General features: G+C 39.4%; 1 protein-coding gene across 1 annotated transcript in view; it reads right to left on the reverse strand.

Annotated features, from left to right (window-relative positions):
• FREM2 (FRAS1 related extracellular matrix 2) overlaps window positions 1-15920 on the reverse strand; it is a 132296-nt gene that overhangs the window by 11027 nt on the left and 105349 nt on the right. The window contains exons 17-20 of the mRNA XM_057376833.1: window positions 7244-7436; window positions 4849-4953; window positions 3542-3669; window positions 3322-3456 (exon numbers count right to left, since the gene is read on the reverse strand). Of these exons, the coding sequence (XP_057232816.1) occupies window positions 3322-3456; window positions 3542-3669; window positions 4849-4953; window positions 7244-7436 (561 nt within the window). The remainder of the gene's footprint in view (window positions 1-3321; window positions 3457-3541; window positions 3670-4848; window positions 4954-7243; window positions 7437-15920) is intronic.

Here is a 15920-nt window from a genome sequence, read left to right on the forward strand (position 1 = left end):
TATGTATAAGTGTGTGGACAGGAAGGAAAGAAAACAACAAAGAAAACATTCTTACTGGCTCATGGACAAGGGTCCATTTCACCATAGTCTCACAATTATCAAAGCAACAGGATCTGGCAAGAAGAATGTATAGCTCAGACATTTTTATGAATGGAGTACTGCTCTTCAGAAGAAGGAACCTTACCAGCATAGCCTTTGCACATCAATAATGATAAAAAAATTGCATTCTCTTGGAATGCTTCTTTCTAAATGCCTGGAAAGCATGCTATTGGATTGTAGTCCCACAAATACTTGATTAGCACAACTGCTTTCCAGCTGTGTTATTTAGGACAGTAGTTCAAGTGTAATTATTTTCATGGGCATTTGAGACATTTTATATCAGAGTTCTTGAAAAAGKGATCTGTGAGAACCTGCTGGATGAGAAGTGTAACTGTCAATTCATTCTGCCTATTTGCCATGTCCATCATATAGATGATTTGGGAACAACGCAGATCACCCATGGGATCAAAGCCCGTGTGATATTTGGTATCCCAAGGAACAGACCACTCTTAAGACTGGTCCATCCCAGGGCAACAAGTATCCTGAGTATGGAAGGGCTTCTGCCAGGAAACAGTCATACACATTTAAAGAAAGGAGATGCTGAAAGGACTGGGATAAAGCAAAGCTTGGAGGTCGTATACTGATCATCTCCAGGGAATCCCAGAGTGAGACAGTGATAATRCAATCCTCACTGGTGTTCCAGGTTACCTGCTTCACTCCTCAGGGGCCATGGAGAGAGGAAAAAGGAGATATGCAGATGATATATRTCAAAAAAGGAAATGTTAAACCAAAAGCTCCAGTGGGGAAACACCAAATACATTTGCTCCTTGATTCTTACAATGGTTCCTCACTTGTGAGCAGTGAAAACAATTTCGAAGGCAATTAGAAAAAAAGATTTCCAAGGAAAATAAAAGACTCATATTAAAATGCCCAAGAAGGTAATTCAGTACAGGAGCTGGAGAATTAGACTAAGAATTGGGGGAAAAAACTCTTGTCCTGCCTCATCATAGACTTTACAGTGAAAAATAATTTTGGTCCAGTTATGACACCTATACTCACTGATTTCAGAGAGTCACAGAGTGGTTTGGGTTGGAGGACACATTTAAAGATCATCTCACCCAACCTCTCTGCMAAGGGTATGGACATTTTTGATTGAACCAGGTTGCCCAGGGTTCCATCCTAACTGGCCTTGAACACTTTCAGGGATGGGGCATCCACAACTTCTCTGGGTAACCTGTGACAGTGCCTAAACACCCTCAGTGTAAAAATACCCAATCTAAACCTACATTCTTTCAGRTTTTCTAAACCTACCACTCTTCCTGTCACTGTAGCCCTTGGTAAAAGGTCTGTCTTTCTTACAAGCCTGACTTATATATTGGAAGGCCATATAAGGTCTCCTTAGCTTATTTTCTCCAGTCTGAACAACCCCAAATCCCTCGGCCTTTCTTCATATGAAAGGTGTTTCAGCTCTTTGACCATTTTTTTGGTCCTCCTCTGACCCCCTCTAACAGGTTCATRTCTTTCTAGCACTGGGCACCAGAGGACTGGATGCAGTGGGCCTGTGCRGGTATCAGGTGTTTCCTAGTTCACGGACTGACATCCTTCAGGCTGATCCTTCAGTCTTTTTTTTTTCTTATTTGTACAATAATGTATACCAATGCATTTTCAGTTTTGCAGAATGACTTAAAAAATCTTAAAAGTGCTAGATACTGCCTACTGAATTTGTGCTATTGTACTGAGGCCAATTGCTGCCTTTTTGGGACCTGCTTGAAGTCCACATAGTGTTTCAATCTGTGATCAGACAGAAAAATTATCATTACCATCATTATCATAACCACAGAACTTCCCAAGTTCCTTTTACTCTGAGTATCTAAAGAAAAAAGATCTTGTTTTGAAATTTGTCAGTGACAGGGATTTAGCTTGCCACAGTCTATGACACTCTTGCAACTTCGTAGCTTATGCTACAAAGAGTTAGGTTTCTCCCTAGGCTACTTCACCCATTTTGCAATACTTTTTTTGCAGGTTTTTTGACCTTTCTTTGAAATAGCAGTATCTTATTGTTTATACTAGGGTCAGGAACAAGCTGTGGTTTAGCATTGGTATGTAGATTAGAAATGCCAGACAAAGGCTGAAGTGCTAAACTAATATAAATTCTCCTCACCCATTCCATTCAAACTTCTTCAAAACGTTGAAATGTGGCTGACTCTGAGAAGGCAGGTTTCACATCAGATCATGTATCATSTCTTCTTTGCCAGGACTTAATGCCCTATCAGGAATCATCTGTTCTCTCACAGGTGGCATAACGCCAAATGAAAGCATAAAGACTGCATACATTGCCTTGTGTACTCTGGCTGAGTCAACACAAAAGTGACTGTGTATCCCTGACTGATACGGATTTATCCTGTAAGATGATTTAAGAGCATAATCTACACCATTAATGAGCATGAAACCACAGTCACACTGCTCCAGTATCCGCTGTATTGGCTCCCAATAACAGAAACTATAACATTTCCTCCTTACACATCCCAAGCGTCACACCAGCCCTTTTGATACTCTGCAAAACTGGCAGTTTATGTTCTCTTAACTATCCAACATGACCCCCCTTTTTTTTAAACCAATGTTTTCTACCACAGAATCCATTTCTCCATTGTTTGTTCCCAGCTACAGATCTTCACAGCTGTACTTTATGAAAGGCATGCTGTCCACCTGTTCCCATATGCTCCCATATGATCCATATTACTATGGTTGGGATTTGTTTTGGTGACTTTTGTGAGTTTTAAAGCTAAGCATTTTACCAGTGTTGGCTACCTACACTTCCCTCTATAGTCAGTGAAGGAAGTTCTACCATAGGTCTAAATGAATCTTACTCTGCAGGTTCCACTATTAATACCAGAGCCCTAACTCTGATTTTGTGTCAGATGAAAACCTTATGATAATAGTTTTAGTGTTTCCTAATTACCTGATAAAACCTTTGACTACCAAAGCTAACAGACAGGAAGAGAATTCCTAAATATTACTATCACATCAAAGTAACTAACCCCCAAACTAATGTCAATGATCTTCCAACTGACTATCAAACACTGGACAAAAACCATTTGTACTCCTACTTTAGCCTTTTCCAGTTGGGTAAAACTGGTTATTTAGCAGAAGAGGAGTCCCACAAASTTAGAAATGTCTTGTTTACAAGCAAGTAAATTCAGTTGCTAGTACTGTCATTACAAAACAAACACATGGGAATTGAATTAGAAAGGAAACATGATGAAGATGTCATTGGGATGGTACCTGCTGGAATCGGATGTCCAGATCAAAGGTGATGGGCTCCCTAGGGTTGCAGATGGCTGGCAGGCTGTACTCCTGATGGGGGGCAGTGGTACAGGCTATCAGCTTCACCGTGTAGGTTCCAGAATAGTCTCGAACCTGGACAGAGAAAGAGAGGGAGTTGTCACCAACTTCCTAGCTAGCAGGCTGGGGCAGGAGGGGACAGTGATGGCTGAGGTTTTACCGCAAAGTCTGAGACAAAGCTCCACTGCTGGACTGGCTGGTTGTAGGTTGGCTCACTTCGGATGAGGCTCAGGCTAAATGTGAGGCCCGGGTGATCAGCTGACATAACCATGGAAATTAGAGATGAAGCTAGAAATGTGCCAAGAGACAGATTAGTCACCTCTGGTGTTTCATTGCAAACTCTCAGAGCCTGGAAAACATTCCCAATAATTCATAAACCATAATGCCATAGCCGATGTTAGCAACTTCGCAGGACACTGGGTTTTATTAACTGAAACTAAAATCAATCACAGCCAACTCAGCTGGGCCTCCTTGATTCCCATTCAAGTGTCTATTCAGCAGCTGCTTTTGGGCTACACAATGAGAACTGGATGAAGAATGAATTTAAGAGATGGTCAAAACAGCGAGAGTGGAATGGCAGARATCTATCTCCTGTTTTAAGACTGGAATGTCAGCCCAGGGAAACACAATATGATTTCTCTTARCAATGTAACACTTTGATCTCTGCTTCATAAACAAAACCTAACACAAGAGGACAGCTGAGAAAAAGCAGAAGCATTATGAAGGAGTTTTATGGGTTAAAAACACCTGAGTCAAACTAAAAGAGATTACCTATTTTTTTCCCCTTTCACTGTTGATCACTGGATTTAATTTAGTYAAATAATCTTTTCCATGGCTGGCATTAATGCTCAGATTTGTCTGTAGACAGAGTCTTATACCTGTAATAATTCTGAATAAAGGCAGTGGGATTTAAACAGATTAAATTGCAGGAACAATCCTCAGCAATGACTAATTGAATGTTATATTATATCATTATTATATAATTGAATATTATATCATTCAGTGAGAATGTTATATTAACAGAGTGATACAATGCCATACAACGCCTTTTCTTGCTCTCTGAAAAATATCCTAGAAAAGCTTCAAGTTAGAAAAGAAATTGTAATGCTGTCCAAGTTCCTAGGGCAATATAAGAAAGCAGTAAYTATAACTATGGGGTTAAAAACTTATATCTATAGCTCCATAATGGACAGAATGGCCTAGATCTTCATCCTTCATAAATCAGGCTCTTGATCAAGTGGAACTATTTGCCTTCCATCAGATTTATGCATATTTCAACAAGTTTGACAACTTGAATACAGTCATCAGTGACAAGCAAATCTCAAGCAGAGGAAAAATCCATATCTGAAGAGCATAGTATAAAAAAAATCAGGTATCARAAGCAGAAATAGGGGAAAAAAAAGAGCATCAAAGTTGGGAAGGGTGTCTTTATTTCTGTAGAACTGCTAAATGGCAGGTTACACGTACCAGGATGGGACATAACAAACAGACCGTGAAACCGGGCTTCAGTCTTGAAGTTGACAACCAAGCGCCCCTCTTCACTGATGCGCATGCTGGTTGGGAACAGGGAACCTGCCAGCAAAAAGCAATTTAAAAGTGTGATCCACTAGCAGGTGACAGTGAAACCACAACCTATGAAACACCAGACCCACTCTTTCATCTACCCCGTCATGTCATGTTTGGGGGAGCCCACTGGTGCTTTTTGTGTTGACTCCAGATTCTCAAACAAGAATTTACACAGTGAGGCCTAGAGTTTCCAAGGTACCTAGGGAAATTCCCTGCAAGGTCATGCTTTTACATGTTACCATGGACCCTACTAGCTGCTCTAGTAGGCTGAGGAAAATCCCCACAGCATAGTCTGTGCCTGTATTCAGGCAACAGCATGGTCAGTTGCCAGGGGGGGTCTGCAGAAGGAAAAGCACTTCATTCTGAGAAGTTTTCACAAAGTATTCAGGCTGAATTCTACCAATGAAAGCTGCTTCAGAGACACCCTTCATCAGTGCCTCCCTGCCTGCTGTGCCAAGGCAGCAACCACCAGCATGAGCTGCAGAGGCTGCTTGTGACTTCCACGGCAATCTGTTCTAGGGTGCTAATCTGTGAAACTCCTTCTGACAGGCTTTGCATTGCTGGCAATTTTYGGCATGAATTTGTCCCAAAACACAAGCCTTATCATCTTCTAATTTCAGATTACAAGAACTTGTTTACAAGAAGCTTACAAGAGGTCAGAAGTTTATTGGTTTACTGCTGTAGCTTGCAGTCAAAACCCTTTTTTTCCTAGATTCTGCAAAGCTCCAGAGTTCAGGCACTTCCTCCAGCACTGCCTTACAAACAGCAGGTGATGTACCACSATTCTGCTTGCCAGGAAAAAGAAGGAAACAGGAATGCTCCCACATGAATATGCTGGAAACCTAACACACTCACCATTGTGAATGTAAACCAGCTGTACAAAATCATCTGTGCCAATCATATTTGTTGGTACAATGGAAATATCTATATACTCATGTATGAATTAGGGCTTTAGAAGACCCTGACTGCTACAGTGTTACTTAGAATTTATATAGGACAAKTATATGAATTGAAAGTTATGGAAAGAAAATGGAAATTAGTTAACCTCTCCCTGTCCAGAAAAATAGCTGCTCAAAAAATGCTACTCAAATCTGGCTGGGATATGTTGGGAGTAATTTTTATGCTAGGTGTTTTCAAAGGGAACTACCAATGTTCAGCTCCTCCAAAGATGTGGCCATCACCTTCTTAAACAGAGAAATTAAAAAATTAAACTATCAAAGAGGGGAAATGGTGGCATAGATGCACCACATAACTGCTGAGACAGAGGATTAGATCTGCTTGTTATTTGGTGGCTAGCATGCTACATGATTTKTGGCATGTGGCTTATTCTTAAGGCACGGCATGACATGTGCTTCATTCTTCATTCTCTGTAGATCCCCCTTGCTGCTCCTCATTTCCTGCTCTTAACAYGAGGACAGAAACTGCATAGCAATGATTTCTGTAGTTCTTAGAGAGTTGGCAGAAACAAAAAGTGATTTTAGGTTTCCAGGAGTCCTTGTGTATGTGTGTGTACATAATTACAGCTGATGTCTGTCTTCTACCTTAGGCTGAGAGGGATATGAAACACCTGAAGCTTAATGCTGGGAAATATTTAGTAAATTTGCATAAAAGGCACAATGCAGCAGACAGGTGTAACCATATATTTTAATCCTGCACATACTTCTGTAAATCACTATTTTAAATAAATTTATTTTTTTTAAAAGATGAATTCTGCAGTGATAGAGTTTGGCTTGTTGACTAGTTATACTCACAAATATTTATTAAGAATATCTAATACATTTACAGAATGTCTCACAGTTTACTACTCTCACACAGAAGCCAAGTCACCATTATATAGTTCTGTTCCTTTTGAATGTTTCATAATATTTTCAAAACATCAAAAGTTTCTGAAACTGGCCATTCAATGTGAGAAAAAAACGGTATCACAGAAAAGCTTCAATTACTTTCATTAAAGTACAAACATCTTGTGTGCCAACAGAAAATGGTTACATAGTGTACCTGAAGTTCTGAGTAGATATAAATGTTTTAATTTTTGCACATTTTCTTCAAATATAACAATACAGTAGTTTTTCTTTGTAGTAAAAGAGCTGATGTCAACTTTACACAATTTTCATAAACACTCCAGCAGACACCTATGAGTGCTAGGAAATGAGAGAYTGCAACTGATAATAAATGATAATTTCTTTTTTTTTTTTTAGTATTGGAATGATTGAAAAAACCATCCTACTGTGTGCAAATGATACTCTTAGTCACAGCATGAGAGCATGAGTTCTGTGTCAAGAAACCCAACACCCACCTTGGAGCTCTGCTTCAGGTGGGCTCCCGATCCCATCCTTCCACAGGATGGCAGTGTCATACACAAAAGTCAGCCGGAGCTCTGACTGCAGGTCGAAATGCTGCCAACCTCCGATGCCCACAGGAGAGTGGAAAACGTAAGAGACGTACAGAGGGACTCTCAGCGTGACATAGGACTGCACTAGGTTGAGAACCTATGAAAACAGGAATTGTATATTARGGTTAGTGATGATCACTGGCAGCATCACACAGGTAAGCTGAATGCAAGAGAAAGGGAAGACAGAACTTCAAATAAATACTGCGGCTGAATTCTATTCTCTCTTTCTGCAAATTAGAGATGAAGTGTGAAACCACATTTTGGTGGTTTTCAGCTGAATTTACATCCCTTCAAGTTTCATCTTTGTACTTCAAACTGATAAAACATAATCCCCTCAATTTTGACTCATCATTTTTGTTCAGGTTTTTTTTAGTAAATATACAACATAGTTACTAATGAAGGCTTTAGAAATTAATTTGCTCTACAGCTGTGCCTTAACCAACTCTTTTGCTTGCATTCTGGTTATTATCAACTAAGAAACTCTTCTGGAAGATGCTGGAGTTGCTCAATTGTCATTGCAAGACTGAGTCCCTGGACTCTACTTAGTCATCTCTGGAACTATTTCTTCCTTTGTGCATTCATAATAGTGAACATGCTGCRTGCAAACACAAAAATTGTACTGTTCCTCACTGTCTGGAAGAACWAAAAATAATAGGCAAGTTGATATGGATTTAAAAATAGAGCCTTTCTGCAAAAAAAAGGTGCCAAAAGATCGTGCTGTAACTATCAAAGAATTGCATATTCTTTATATATATTTTTATGAAAAAAGTCAAGAATATTGTCAGTAAACTGCCACCTCTTAAGAGAGCTCGTACATGATACACAGATCTAAACCTCTCCGAAGAGACTTCACATTTATGTTTTGCTACAAATACTGTTTCATTCACATATCTCTGACTAGGTATGTGCAATCCAGATCCTTTTACATCATTCTGGATTTTCTTAGAAATACACAGGAGGAAAGACATTGACTTCATCTCTCACTAGGARGCTTTTCAAAGTCATAAAAGTTGTTAAATTCTCATTTAGTTCCAATAGAAACTACATGTATAAATTTACATATAGGAACATTTCCTTGGAGTGATTACCTTACATGCTTCTGAAGAGTGCTTTGCACTATTAAATATTCTCAATGTTMCAAGAAGTTTACAAGCTGTGTAAAAACCAAACTGTTTCTGGGTTCACCCAGTGGCACATCAAGGGGCTCAATGCCCATCATCTTACAGCTGCTTTACACTTCAAAATGCCTGACAGAACTTTCACTAATGTAATGTAACCACAAATTTACTGCTTGTACTGACTAAATACTCTGACCTAATTAAGGACTTCATTAAGGCAAATGTTCATAGTTGCGACAACTGGCTTTCACGTGTGACACTCCTTGATCTACACACATTCTACCAAAATCCTTTCAACTTATACTGTTTGAATCATTCCATATCATGTGCTAGCAGTCAGACAGCAGTCATTTGGAAACACAGTATCACAGAATCAAACAATTGTCAGGGGTGGAAGGAACTCTGGAGATTATCCAACCCAGCCCCACTGCCAAGGCAGGGACACCTAGAGCAGGTTACACAGGAATGTGTCTACGTGGATTTTGAAGGTCTCCAGAGAGGGAGAATCCATTATGTCCCTGGGTGGCTTATTCCAGTGCTCTGCCATCCTCTGTGCTCTTCCTCATGTTGTGTTTATGGCCATTGCTCCTTGTCCTGTCACTGGGCTCCACTGAAAAGAGTCTGGCACCACTGAAAAGTAAAACACTAACACAGACTGGTAGATGAGATGCTACAGTTGTAGATTATTCAATATTAATGCTTCTTTGTTGGTTTTACATAACCACAATCAAGAACTTCTATTTGGAACTGAAAAGAGTTTTCTTCTCTTGATATATTGGATTTTCAGCTGAAGTTAGACAAAAATATTATTTAGTACCATTTAAGTTGCAAGTTTATCTTTGGGATGAGTATCTGAGCAACTGTTTTGCTCACAGATTTACTGAATTGTTCCAAAYAACAACATGATATTCTCACTTCTTTAAAAAAATAGCAATGATGCAGCTCTTGAGGTTTGCCTCAGTCTTTGAGCAGTCTTAGGGTTTGCCTTTGATTCAGGGGTAAGCAGAAAAGCAGAAAATTTCCTGGAGCAGTATGAAGAACTGAATGAATATACTTGATTGTACAACAAATGCCTTACTATTGTAAGGTCATCCCAGACAAACTGTGTTGACTTTTCTCTGTATGTTTTTGTTCTAAATCTGCATGCTGTACAGTAAGAATTAGACATTGAAGTCAGAGATCTGTAATTCAGTTTGCTTATAAGGAAGAGACCAAAGTATGTGGAAGAGGATTTAGTATATGTCCATCATTCTCTTAAATAGAAGSATACATAATCCTTAATGATAAAGTAGAGGACTGGAATATCAAAGTGAGAATTTAATGACCTTGAGGATTAGAATAATAGCAGTGAGATGAAATCCTATAGTCTAAAGTATAAGGTAATAGAACTCAGTCACAGGGATTTCTGGCAGAAATGAAAGACATGCATTAGACACAATAGAGGGGAAAGAAATTTTGTTGATCACATCATAACTATGACCTTCCTACCCTCTCCATGTGCTATGATCCTAAGATAAACTGAGGAATGGGGTGGAAATTAGAAGCATGCATGCCATACAGAGCACTAGTAAGAGCTTATCTGAAACAGCTTTGATCATCYATGCTTGAAAAAGTCTAATTTGCATTGTAGACTGCAGAAAAAGAAATCAACATAATCAGAGGAATGGCAAAACTATCTGATGAGAAGAGTCTAAAACAGCCTTGTTGTTGAGCCCAGCACAAAAAAGGCTGAGAGGGACTAAGAATGCTGCCTGTATACATCAGGAGACTGAGAGCAGAGAAGGGCCACTGATGATGAAAGATAGTGCTGACATGAGAACAAATGGGCATATGATGGCCATGACAAACACAGCCTGGAAACCAGAAGAGTTTCCAGCCCTCAGTGTGGTGGCATTTGACAAGAATAGTGAGGCCATGAAATCCTGTTAGGTTTCAGATTAAGTTTACTAGTGTTGGAACGACATTATAAAGACTTCAGGCAATGGTCWGGAGAGGGTGATCCACGAAACTCCTTCTAGCTCCATACCTTATGCCATCTCAAAYTAAAAAAACACCTCTCCTTCCAAAGCTTTTCTTGACTTTCAATGTATTATTAGCTCTTCATGTATATTGCACATAAAGCAATCCATCAGTGAGGTTTGTAAGCCACATTTTAGGGGTTTCTTGCCTCCATTTGGTGGGACCATAGTGTTTGAGAGTTCAGCTTATTTTTAATGGTGGAAATCTGGTAGCAGGATCCCTTCTGGGGCAAGTCTGCCAGAAACGCTGCTCCTTAGACAYATTATCACTGCCCTGTGGGGAAATCTGAAACTCTCCATCTCTAGGACTGTAGATTTCAAAAGGTTCTTCCCTTTTRGTAAAACCTGCAAGAGATGTCTGGGCAGCAGGGCTGCTTGCCTCAGCCTGGGAATTTAGTCATGTACTCATATGCTTCCATCAGTATTGGTGCCCTTAGGTGTGACTCCTTAGGCATGGAGGGGGAGGAAGGAGATCTTGCTAAAAGCTCATTGAGTTTTTATGCACACAAACCCTTCTCCAGGTGCTCATGGATTTGCAGGTGTGGAGGCAAACGTACAACACTGATAGTCAGAGAATTACTGAATAAATAATTCTCCCTAAGAGTAAATGAAAACTTTTAAGACCCTCTCATCCCTGCAAGGGGGAATTTACCGTAGGCAGCAGAGAAAAATCTCAAGACTTGCTATATGAAAGGACCTTTTTGATAAGTAAAAATAAAATCAAGAGGAAGTCAAATGCAGAGTTAAGCTGTGTCAAAGTGCACGGACACCACCCCACCCCCAAATGAATTGATGGAATGTGTTACACAGATGGAGGAGTCTGACTTCTCCAGCCRTCCTAATAATGCTGTTTAGACAAACATGTGAAAACATTCTTTCCACTGAGTTATCTTTCTTTTCCAGTACTACATGCAAAGCCTTTTGAGAGTTGCCAGCTGTTCATTTCATATCTCTATGTGACACTGATGAAACCACAATGGTAACTTAGAGCCGTGTTAAGTGTAGGATCAGCTTAACTGCTGTGGAGAGACAGGACAGGTGCATTATGAATCCATACATCCTATGCACAGGAGATTTTACCTGTTGCACTGAAAAAATTACATTCAGTAACATTGGTTTTAAACAATAATAGGTGGGTGTGAATTTTAGTCTTCTGATACCAGGAGAGAAATACAGACTACAGCTATACCCCAGACGAACTGGGGAAATTGTGTCTAATAGTCTGTGACAACGTCAGGAGAACCTGAGAAGACAAAAATTGTTCCAAGCCAGGAACAGACTCTTACAGATAATATCTGGAAGAATTTAGACAAATAATCATCAAACAGTGCACCTCAAAATTCATGTGTGCAAGAGAACATGATTTATGCTGGACATTGATCTAAGAAGTGCAGTTTCATACTTTTGTTTTGTAAGATAAATTATCATAGAGCATGAGGTCTGTTTTTGAATACTGACAATTCCCATTTAAGACTTAGAAAGTACTAATTGGAATTTCTCTAGGTCTTTTTCTTTTCTTCCCCTTTCAGACGCAAACAGTCAAACTTCATTAAGTAAAAAATGCAATTATTTTGAGAATCTGTCACGTAACAATTTAGAGTATTTACAATAAAAAATATTTTCAGTAAAGGGTTTGGAGCATGGACTTTGCTCTACATTTATAACGTACTTTATTTAGCTGGCTTACATTTCCAGAGGGCAGAACTTGTCAGTGTGTGTGTGTGTGCGTGTGTTCATGTCTGTGTGTGTGTGTACAGCAATAGCTTTCATCAAATCAAAAGTAGACCTTAAAAAATTACACAAGCTCATGTTTTGTTTTGTATATCTCAATGAAACAGATTTCACATGAAAATTGTATTTTTATTCTCCAAATTACACTCTTATTTTCTACTGCACTTACCTGCTCTGTGAATTTGAGTCACACAAGCTTAACAATGTTATCAATTAACTGTTTACTCAATGTCTGTGTGGTAAAACCAAGATTTGGACCCAAGAAGACACCCAAACAGGTAGGTCACAGGTRAAATGCAAAGCAGGTTTGTTTAAAGATGTCTGAATGGAGAAGAGAATGGCCTTCAAACACCAGTCCCTCGAAAAAATTTAACCTCTGACTGTTACATAGCTGGTGGATTAACTTTATAGAATTTTCTTCTTCACAGTTTACTAAATGCACATGTTTGCAGCTAGAGAAAAAATGTCTGTCTTTAGGGAAATTCCATGTCAAAGGAACACGAGCTATAGAGTTTTCTTAAACTTGACTGGAGTGGCTAAAGCTAAAAATCTAAAAACAGACATTTCTGTCTTTTTGCGTTTTACAGCACCTAGTGAGATTTTCAGAACAGATGAATTTTCATACTAATATATAATTTTGGTAAAACTAGATCCAATAAAGCTGGAAATACACTCTTTCTGTGTAGCAAAAGCTCTCTGCAAGCTGCCTCGTATAAGCTGCAGCAGTACATTTTAACATCTGTTTGCAGATGGGATTTTGCAACACTCAGTGTCATAACATGTGTAGCATAAATGTGAACTGATCTGAACATATTGGAAAAAAGACATTTTCCATTTGGGCCACAAATAACTGTTTTGAAGAGAAAAAAGGTGAACTGCTCAGCTATAGTCAATTATCATAGTATCAAGGTATAAATCTGCACATTCAAGCATTTTAATATATGTCCTTCACCTTCTTGTTCCTGTAAAAGACTTCATTAATGAGCTGTTGTTAATAAAATTAGTTTGAATGGTAATTTCCTTGCTTTCCTATTCCAAGTCTGGCAGTGGACTGGAACTRTGGAAAGCAGCATCCATATATAAATACTTGGCCAGAACCACACAGAAGCCTTCAGATGCCAAACTGCCTGGCTACAGCAAACAGTTGTAACAGTAGGAAATGAGATCAAATGATACTTCACACTCTATCAAACAGGTGTGGACCAACACCCAATATACACTTTATTACAGTACAGTCACTTGCTTGGTTTTCACTTGGTCTCATATTTTTCACTTCCTTTCATGAATGTCYGTCATTGTTTTAGAACCTATGTTTTGAGAATGTGAGATGTCTGTAGCACTTGACTCTCACAATGTCCCCTTGAAGTAAAGTCCAACCTTTATTAGCTACTTGAAAATACAGGAAGACTAGTCTCAAGYAGGTGATTTCCCCCTTTTCAAGGCCTATACATATCCAAATGTAGACAYTGAATTTTCGACTATGACTGCGGGTTATCCTAAAGAAAACTGTTAATCATCAAAGCTGACCTTAACTTTAACATGGGCAGAACTCTAATCCAAATTAATTAGCTCAATTTAAAGAGGAGCAGGTCTTTATTTTTCAACAGAAGTTCTTTAAACTGCACATCTAAGTCCATGTTTAGATACATAAATGCCTGTTTATTCAGTTGTGGGCAGACCCCAGGAACAAACGGTCAAGCTGCATACTGAAAGGAGYGCTGCATCCACTCACACAGGGTTTGCTCATGCACAGAATAATTGAGAAAGAGAGTGAGCCACAATCAAAAGGCCTCAAAGAGAAGAAAAAAACGGAAACTAAGACCTTCTCTGTATGTATTATGACAGTTCATGAGTTCATGGGAACTGGCTAAGACAGCTGCAGCCCTTAGCAAACACTAGGAGCTGTGCCAGAAGAACTACACCAGCTGCAGGTCTTCCACCTCCCTTCTTGCTTACTAAAGTTCATCTTCTTCCCCTACCATAGCAGGAGCTCCCATAAAGTGAAGTTCCACATAATTTAAGGTAGTACCAGTTCTTTTTGTGAAGTCTCTCTGTCTGAATCAACATGGCTGTCTTTGTTCGACCATACAGGTACCGGAGAACTAGAATCAAGAAACAAAATTTTGAGCCTGAAGATCGAGCCTAAGTATCTGGTAAATTCAAGATACTAAATTTGCAGTGGCAGCAGGATGTGGCAACAGCATTTTTGGTGTGTTTGTCATCTGTTCTGTCTGTATAATGGAATTTAAGCTTCCTTTGTCTGCTAAAAAAATGGTGAAAACCATAGCTGCCAGCTTTCTTCTCACAGAAGAGGATTATTAATTGTTCACTGAAGGAGAAAGAAACAACAATGGTGACAACCACAGAGATAGGGCACTGACTGCCTCCCCTCTCAGCTGGAGGGGGTCATGTGAAGATAAAGACCAAACCTGTAGAAGAATTAAATGGAGGTGGGGAAAACAGGGAGGGCAGTGAAGCGCGTACTGGCTGCGGGGCAATGCTTCACCGTTAGGAGTAAAGTAATTCAGCTTGATATTTCATTTAACACACTGTAACCTTTTATCCATAACATAGAACGCACTAAAGGATGACTTCAGCTGCAATTTCATGTTCTTCTCTCTCTGCCTGTAAGTGAGAGACCATACATAAAGTACAGATAATTTCTGAAGCCTGAGGAAAGTATAGCTCCCTTTTTTGGCCTTACTGCCACTTACATGTGTCCTCCAAAACTGAATATACAGGTTCTTCTAATTTACAAAAATASTGGAATGGTACTTATTTTCTCCTCTATTTGCATGCACATAGACATAAAGAGGYTTTATTTAGACCCACATTTGTCTAAAGCAGCTATTCAGCCTTTTCTTTAAAGGACACAGAAGTATTTTAAATGGAAAGATTCATACCAGGACCTCCTTCCTGAGAAGAGAAGTGGTTTGCATAGTTGCAGCAGCTTCAAGTTGTGTGTGCTTATGGTTGCATGGGGAATAAGAACAAATGGTTGCATATTGCCTGGGTATCAGGAGATAGCCAAAGGAATGATGAGTTGAAGAAATGAAGAATTTAATCATTCTAAGAACAGTGAAGACTGCTGTCATTTTTATCTTGTGGGAATGAGTAAGGTTTCCATCGCACACTTGGATGCCTTCCCTTTCCCTCTTGACAGGTTCATAGATCTAGTGAAATGTACCTGTAGGAGGAACKGCTTTCAGCAGAGGCCAAGACCAAGCAGAGCATGGACGGTGAGTTTCAACATCAAGGCAGAGACCTTGAACTTGTCTCTGTAGCAGACAAGGAACCAGAACTGATGGCAAAGCACTGAGATGATAGATTCATCAAGGCCCTTGTATCTGAGAAGGGCAGAAGCTCCATTTTGTTCTCATCTTCTGATTTAGCRCATAAAATCTCTAGTTAAGAGGGACAGAATGCTAGGAAGTCAACCAAGTGCTGAAGAGATCCTGGCAATTTCTTGTCCAGCAAACTGACTGTATGATTACCTGTGAACACTCAGAGAGTAAGGTGGACTTTAGGCATGTAATTATTACAAAATCAAGCCAAAAAGGTCTGTTTATCTGATTAGGTACCTGCATGTCTATTGGTGACTATGCTTTATTAGCTCTGTTGTYGCATGCTTACATGTGTCTGTGGGCAATGACACACCTTCCACAGCTGCTTTATTGCATTTGGAACTAACAAAATAAGAATTTGTGCAATTAA

This window comes from Malurus melanocephalus, unplaced genomic scaffold (assembly GCF_030028575.1).
Source record: "Malurus melanocephalus ecotype Western Australia unplaced genomic scaffold, MMel_1.1 scaffold_292, whole genome shotgun sequence".
In the NCBI taxonomy this organism is placed as follows: Eukaryota; Metazoa; Chordata; class Aves; order Passeriformes; family Maluridae; genus Malurus; species Malurus melanocephalus.